This window comes from Cynoglossus semilaevis, chromosome Z (genome assembly GCF_000523025.1).
Source record: "Cynoglossus semilaevis isolate Cse_v1.0 chromosome Z, Cse_v1.0, whole genome shotgun sequence".
NCBI classification, from domain to species: domain Eukaryota; kingdom Metazoa; phylum Chordata; class Actinopteri; order Pleuronectiformes; family Cynoglossidae; genus Cynoglossus; species Cynoglossus semilaevis.
Genome location: NC_024328.1, coordinates 9197548 through 9205472, shown reverse-complemented (window position 1 = coordinate 9205472; position 7925 = coordinate 9197548). Strand labels below are relative to the sequence as shown.

The 7925-nt window shown below is 38.4% G+C and overlaps 1 protein-coding gene across 1 annotated transcript; it reads right to left on the bottom strand.

The window, feature by feature from the left end:
- On the bottom strand, positions 1–7798 carry si:dkeyp-117b11.1 (B-cell linker protein). Its single transcript, XM_008336131.2, has 18 exons — positions 7616–7798; positions 6300–6325; positions 6169–6203; positions 6033–6076; positions 4759–4852; positions 4581–4642; positions 4374–4425; positions 4167–4271; positions 3750–3778; positions 3316–3352; positions 2767–2845; positions 2635–2665; positions 2427–2536; positions 2313–2341; positions 2137–2180; positions 1122–1190; positions 865–1023; positions 1–772 (listed from the first exon to the last, which is right to left on the bottom strand). The coding sequence occupies exons 1-18, from the start codon at positions 7763–7765 to the stop codon at positions 656–658; spliced, it is 1272 nt and encodes a 423-aa protein (XP_008334353.2). The 5' UTR covers positions 7766–7798; the 3' UTR covers positions 1–655.
- Between the last annotated feature and the right edge of the window lie 127 nt (positions 7799–7925).

The window sequence follows — 7925 nt, the reverse complement described above, 5'->3', positions numbered from 1 at the left end:
TTTCTTTTTTTTGCCTTTTCCTTTTTTTTTTAGAATTTTATTGTCTCGATCTCAAACAATGTTACAGAGCGTTTGTAGTGGAATTAAAATGCAGTTTTATATGTATTCCCACCTGCCTGTCTGTGGTCATATCCAATCAGAAACACCACCAGTAGTTAGTACTTCTTGTTAATAGTTAGACAAAAAAAATCAATGGATTTGGATTATTTAAATTATTGGGGATATGATATTCCGGTCGGTTTCATAGTGTGGCGGTTAGCATACCTGTATCAGAGGCAGAGAGCAAACAGTCCTGGGTTTGATTCCCAGAGGAACCACAGGGGGCGCCTGCAGACAGCAGCCGGTTGCAGCAGATCTGCTGTTAACACTAGAATTTCCCAAATATGGTGTCAATAAAGTTCAAATTTTTCAATGATTATTATTATTGATTATTGTGATGAAAACCACAAACTTTTAGAGAAATGTTTACTGACTTTGTAAATGAGAAGACTTCTCTTTATACTGGTCTTAGATTACGGTTACTGATATTGTATATGTTTTTTGTGTTCAGGCAGTGCTTTGGTCTTAACTTAAACTATTTTATGTCCTAAAACTAAATCAAGCTTTTATGATTTAAGGTATATACAGAAAAAAAAACAATCTGTAGTCATGTAGTTTAGGTGTGTGTAGGGTGAGTCAGATATGCAGCATGCTTAGTCTGAGTAATGCTGTCAATCAGAAGCAGTTGGTTACTTCTGTGGTGAGAAATCATCTCGTCCAGAGAGGTGAACATCTGAGGGACAAGGAGAGACAAAAGACAAATTAAACCATGTAAGAATACTTGTGTTTTTTTTACATTCTGTCTCAGCCTTTGTTCACACTCACCTCTTCATTTTTCTTGCCCTCTTTCCCAAGAGCGTAGCTGTGGGTCTCCTCCAGGAAGCGGATTGGAATGTTAAAAACCCTCTGCTGGAAGAGCACAGCCAGGGTGAAGGGCTGACGAGGGCTCTGGGCTGAGCTATAGCGGATGAGAAAGGCACCGTCCTTCAACAGGGGAAAAAAAAGAAGTTCAATTTACATGTAGAACATATACTGTAAATAAAAACACCTGAAGAGAGACCGGACAGTTTTTTTTTTTTTACCTTGTTAACGCTCATTAAAAGTTCCTCTGCTGTCTTTCTGTTGCAGTCTCCTGCAAACCATTCTCTGCCCTGGGAAGAAAACAAACTTATTCATCACTTAGTGAATAAACATGTGAACATTACAATTAAATCATGTACTGAACTACAGGACATATTTAAGCGGATTATTCCTTTTAATGTGTTCCTTTATATATAAACTATTCTCTTCGAAATAAAAAGACAATTAACATTAACCAATAATGTTAATTAATATTAACATTAAAGATATGATGATATGAGTAGGTTGTATAGTCAGTCATGACCATTAATTAGACATTCATATATTTCACAAAACTTAATTCTTTCATATTTAGTTAACTTTCACTGGGTCACCAGAAAGCACATGGTTAAACTAAATAAAAGGATGGGTCACGTCTCAGGAAGGAAGGGAGGGAGGGAAGAAAGAAGGATGGATTGAAGGAAGGAAGGGAGGAAGGGAGGGAGAAAGGATGAAAGAAAGAAATGGTAGAAGGACGGAAGGAAGGAAGGAAGGAAGGAAGGAAAGAAGAAAAGAAGGGAGGGAAGAAGGATGGAAGGAAGGAATGGTAGAAGGAAGGAAGGAAGGCATGGAGGAAGAGAGGAAGGAAGGAATGGTAGGATGAAGGAAGGGAGAAAGGATGAAAGAAATGGTAGAAGGATGGATGGAAGGGAGGAAGGAAGAGAGGGAGGAAGAATGGAAGGAAGGAATGGTAGAACGAAGGAAGAGAAGAAGGATGGGAGAAAGAAATGGTAGAAGGAAGGAAGGAAGGGAGGAAGGGAGGAAGGGAGGGAGGAAGAAATGGTAGAAGGAAGAAAGTTAGGAAGAGAGGGAGGAAAAGAGGAAGGAAGGGATGAAGGAAGGAAGGGAGGAAGGGAGGGTGGAAGAAATAGAGAAAGGATAGAACAAATGAAGGAAAGAAGGAAGGAAGGAATGGTAAAAGGAAGGAAGGTGGGGAGAAAGAGAGGAAGTCAGGGATGAAGGACAAGGAACATTGACCTCTTTATCAGTCTGTTTGATCCCTTTTGTTCCAGAGCTCCATCCTGAAGTGGAAGAAAATGTCAAGAACATTACTGTGGTGATACTGAGGTAAAAATGAAGTGTAAGGATTTGATTTTTATCAAGTGAAGAATTGAAACAGTATCTGATCACAGTTATCCAGTGAAGCAGCCTACCCACAGACTTGGCTCCTGAAGTCGAAGGGCTTAAAGGAATGGAGGAAAAACAATCCAATCGTTAGTTGACTAAACATCAGCTCTACAAAATGTATTCTTCTAGTCTTACTGTACCCGGATATGGCTTCTCTCAGATTTCCCAGCAAAAGAGGCTTCACACTCGGGCTTGGTGGAGGCAGTTTGGCGTGTCTCACTTCAACTGACTCTGAAGGCAAGAAAGAACTCTGGGGGAAGATTTTTGTAATTATTATTATTCCGTGCACCATGTGGAGGAAAAGAAACTGCAGAGTGAAATTCTGGAACTGGATTCACAGACACTCACAGACTTGGCTTTAGGAAGAGGGGGCTTCATCCTTCAGGTGGAAAATAAATATTTGTTTTGATTACATGTTCCAGGAGTCGAAGAAAAAGAACAAACTTATATTGGTCTTCAGCCAGGGTACGGTGCACTTACATGGACACAGGAGCTTGAATAGCTGCTGTCTTCGATGAAAGCGGTGTTCTTATTGGTAAACGTGGGGCTGAAGAGCAAGCTGGGAAAAAAATTAAATTTCTGAATCCATCATTCATCCATCCATCCATCCATCATCTATCCATCATCCATCATCCATCATCCATCATCTATCTATCCATCATCCATCCATCATCCATCATCTATCTATCCATCATCCATCCATCATCCATCATCTATCTATCCATCCATCATCCATCATCCATCATCCATCATCCATCATCCATCATCCATCATCCATCATCCATCATCCATCATCCATCATCCATCATCCATCATCCATCATCCATCATCCATCATCCATCATCCATCATCCATCATCCATCATCCATCATCCATCATCCATCATCCATCATCCATCATCCATCATCCATCATCCATCATCCATCATCCATCATCCATCATCCATCATCCATCATCCATCATCCATCATCCATCATCCATCATCCATCATCCATCATCCATCATCCATCATCCATCAAAATAACAGACCTGCGTCTGGTTCCAAATACAGCTCATCAACTTCGTCCTGTAATGCAAAATGGCACCTATCTTTAGAAAGATGCATGGGTGGTAGAGTGTGTGTGTGAATGTAAACATGTGGGTAGATGGTGGGATTATTGGATATGCAGAAGGGATGTTCGATAACATATTAGCGGCCAGATATTAGCTTTCAGATATTATGATATCCAGATATATTATACAATGCCTGCGTTTAGCCAAATACACTTGTAGGGTCTACCTCAGTTTTGGGGTCAAACAGCTGCATATATCGGTATCGGTCGATATTGGTAATGGAAATTAAGTGTTTGGACAATATCGAAATGTTAATATCGGACATCCCTAACAGACAGGGGACGTCATTCTTTCCAGCCATTAAAATAACTGGAAAAAAACTTTTTTCCTTTGTACTTGAAGCCTCTCACCTGTTCTTGGTTAGGATCCAAATAAACATCTGAAACAGAGAGAGAAAGCGTTTAATATTTTTATACAAGTGGAAATTAGCTTAGTACAGCTGATCAGTTAAACATACGCATGTCAAATGTATATAGTCTGAGGCCAATCAAGAAAACCTCACATTTTCAATTTACAATTTACAATTCAAGAAAACCCGATAATGCAATGCCTGGGTTTAGCCAAATGATGTGTGCTCTAGAAATAGTTTTGGGGATAAACAACTGTATATTCAAGTGAATGTCACTAGGTGGCAGCATTGCATCTAATTTAATTAACATATGTATCTTAAATGCATATATAGTCTGAGGCCAAATATGTTCAAGAGCAAGAAAGACAAGTGTTTAAAAACCAGCTTTTAATCTAAAAATGTCGAATGATGAGTTCACCTTCTTCTGCTTCGGTGACAGTGACTGGAGGAGTGACAGACCGTACTCGTGGTGTTGGCATCATCTTGCTTCTACCTGGTCTCTGACTCCTGTCAATATCAGGTGCTGTCACGGCGTGAGTCCGAGTCATTTTAACAGAGAACATGAACATTTGAAAGAGGTAATTTGAGACCAAATGAAGAAAATCGACAAAGACGACAGACTCACGGGTTCTACTGTTGTTGTCACAGCTGAGGAGCTCAGAGCTGTGTTGAGGCTTCTGAGGAGTTAAATATGACAGCAGTCAAATGTCTGAAGCAGATGATGAGCCGCAGCCTTAAAGGCTATTTCATTTATGCAATCTAAAACAAACACGCTGCTTGTCAGGTGTCAGGTGACCCACAGGCCCTACATTAGGCTGCCAGGAAGTGTTACCAAAGTTTTTGCCGGTCTGGGTGGAGGAATTCTCTGTGGAATCTCAGGTCTGGTCGTTCTGTCTGCAAATGCAAAGTTTTTTGTTGTTTTTATTGTCAGTGTATCTGTGTCCAGCTGAGATTGATGATGTAAATGTTGAGTTTTTCCTGCTGCTAGTGGTTCAGTGCACTTCTGTTACCTAGATAAAGAGTCTCCTCCACCATCTTCTGTGGAGCTTTCAACGCCAGCTCACAAGGTGGTGGCTCATACATGTCCGCTTCCTCGTCTTCCTGCTGTTGTTGAAAGGAAATGTGAGGTCAGTTTAGGATAGCAGTGGTTCTCAATTATTTTCTGTCATGCCCCACCTTGAGGACAGAATTGTTTTCACGTCCTGCACTCTCCTTGGACCCACATCCCAACATGTATATGATAACATGTATATTTTTATCTGTACAAACCACTGTGTGAGTTGCTGCCACCTAGTGACTGGAGGCTTGTTATCATTCAAGTATTACAGCAGTGGTACATTTATGTCGATATGTGTGCCATATTCTATTGGAAACAACTCACGGCCTCCCCTGCTGCACTTCACCGTGCCGCCCCCCAAGGGCCCCGCCCCACTATTTGAGAAGTACTAGTTCATAGGAAGGTGAAGTAGGACTTCAGCTAGAACATCAGCAGTCAGAGGGTCTGGCCTAATATCTGGGAGCCACAGGTTAAAATCCAGTCCTATCAGCCGAGCGATATTATCGGCCCGGTATCAGCATATTATGTAATATATGTTATATCTGTACAAATATCTCTATCAGAATCATTATCGCTTTTGCTCCCATAATAAAAACCCGACAACGCAATGCCTGGGTTTTGCCAAATGATCTGTGATCTAAAAAATAGTTTTGGGGATAAACGCCTGTATATTAAATTAAAGTCACTAGAGGGCAGCATTGTAGCTCATCAAATTAATCTCATTTTCATACAGTGGTTTGTACAGATAAATAAATAAAAATTACCAGGCCTATATGGGTATCGGTTGATATCGGAATCAGAAAATAGTGTTTGGAAAATATTGCCATATTGAATATCAGCAAAAAGTTGATTTCGGACATCCTTAGTGTTGATGTATCAATACTCACAGTATTGAAAACGATTACGCTCATACAGTATCAATAGTTATTAATACATGGAAAAAGCACGTCTAAATTCCACATATGTTAGGGTAACTCACTACATACAGGCTTTTAACAGATCTGTGTGTACAAATATTAGGTGTAAATGTTTCTTAAATAAGAAATTTGGAAAAACATAGAAAGTGGTTTTCTTGTATTGCACTTGTAATAATATTTTGAGCATTGTGAAGATTTTAAGATTAGATTTAAAAAAAAAATTCTCTGAATAAAATACAAAAATTCTAACTAAATATATTTAATTTATCATTATACTATTCTTGTATTCATTTCACTTTTCACTACTTACAAATTCTTCCTTGGGCCACTCAAACCCAGCATTGTTGTCTGAAACTGTTGTAAAGAAAATGAAACCTGGTCAGTGGTTCAGTGGTGAAACACAGAGACCATTTTTAACTCCATTCTCTGGTGGGTTCGTTTCTCACCTCCTCTTCTGGGGGGCAGCGGAGGTCCACTCTGTCTGAGGGAACAGCAGATAATTAATTGTATTTTATTTGAAAAATATATCAAAGTAAATATATGTTTAAATAAAAATCAGTTGAGTGACTGCACTTACAGGTTTTTCAGTTTTCCAAAGAGGCTCTGATGAATATAAAAAGCACAGATTGATATAATAAAATTAATAATAACAATAATAATAATAAAAATAATATTAATACTAATAATAAAAATAATAATAATGATAATGATAAAAACAATGATGATAATAATAATAATAGTAATAATAATGATAATGATTATAATCATCATCGTCAACATCATATCAATAATAATTTTAAGTCACTCTGTGTAAGAATACATTATTCACAGTTCTTATCTTTTTAGCACTGCTCTTGTTATAAGTAGGAAGTAAAGCAGTGAGGGAACTACACCAGGTCAGTGCCGACTACCTGACAGACAAAAATGCTATTGATCTGATCTGAATGCAGAGCAGATGAGAGAATCGATAACGGATCATCGTGCGGTTGGTGTGAAACAACAATCTGGTCTCAGTCCGTTGAGCTAAAAATAATTTTGCAGAACTCAGATCAGGTAACACAGACAGGGTGCAGCTCAGCGTTAACAAGGGATCGCTTCAGGTTGGCGTGTTCACAGGTGAGGAAGTTGTCAAAATAATTTTACAGAAGGAAACGTGAGAAACTGTGACAATAAAAACTGAAAACTAAGACAAACACAGCAAATCAGTTTCACTGGTTCGACTGGTCACAGAGTTTTACACAGCACAACAGCATGTAAGGTTACATCTTATGAGTGGGAACCTGTTCCACTCACAACAACAATGTGTTAATGATAAACTAAAGAGAAACCTTTTTTCAGATTTACCTTGGTAACAGACTAAGAATTTGTTTTAATGTTTAACAGCAGGAACGGACAAACTGTACAATGACATCACATTACTTTTCTGAATGTTGCCCAGCGAGTAATACATTCTAAAAATCTGCAGGAAATACATGTAAGAATCCTACTACTATTACCTTCATTTTATCACAAATACAAAATGTTAAATAAAGTCTATAAAGTGGTGTATGACATTAATATAGTCAAACAAATCAAACTATAGAAAAATTATTTCTGCTTAAAAAGATTACAGAATGTAAAAAAAATCAGTAATTTGTCCATCAAAATGTTTACGTTTTACCAAAAAAATAAAACATAAATTGGATTACATCTGTGCCAGAATAAAGTACCTGAAGACACCTAAACAACATGTACTTTTTAACTTTAACTTTGTTCAGATTCAAAATTCCCAAGTACGAAAATTCTGGAATGACACACGCCGCCATCAAAAGCTGCTCACTTCCTGCTCTACTCAACTCAAAGGGAACAAACTAAAACACACAAACGTGTGGCCATATTGGAAAAGTTACTCACCATTCTCACAGGTGTTAGGTTTGTCTTACAGTCTAAGTTATGTGGTCCGTGTCTCTGATTAGGTTCTTGTAGGCAAACAGTTCTCTGGAGATAAGAAGAGGACCATACAGAGAGAACGTGAGCGTCAGCTCTGACTGATCTGATTTGCATTTCCTACCTGGGCTAAATTCACCTGCTGCTGCTGCTACTGCTGCGCTGCTGCTACTGCTGCTGCTGCTGCATAAACATTTACATCTACATTTTTAATCAGAATGTTTTTAAAAATAGAAAAAAAAAATTGAAATACCTTAAAATGTTTTTTTCTTTTTTG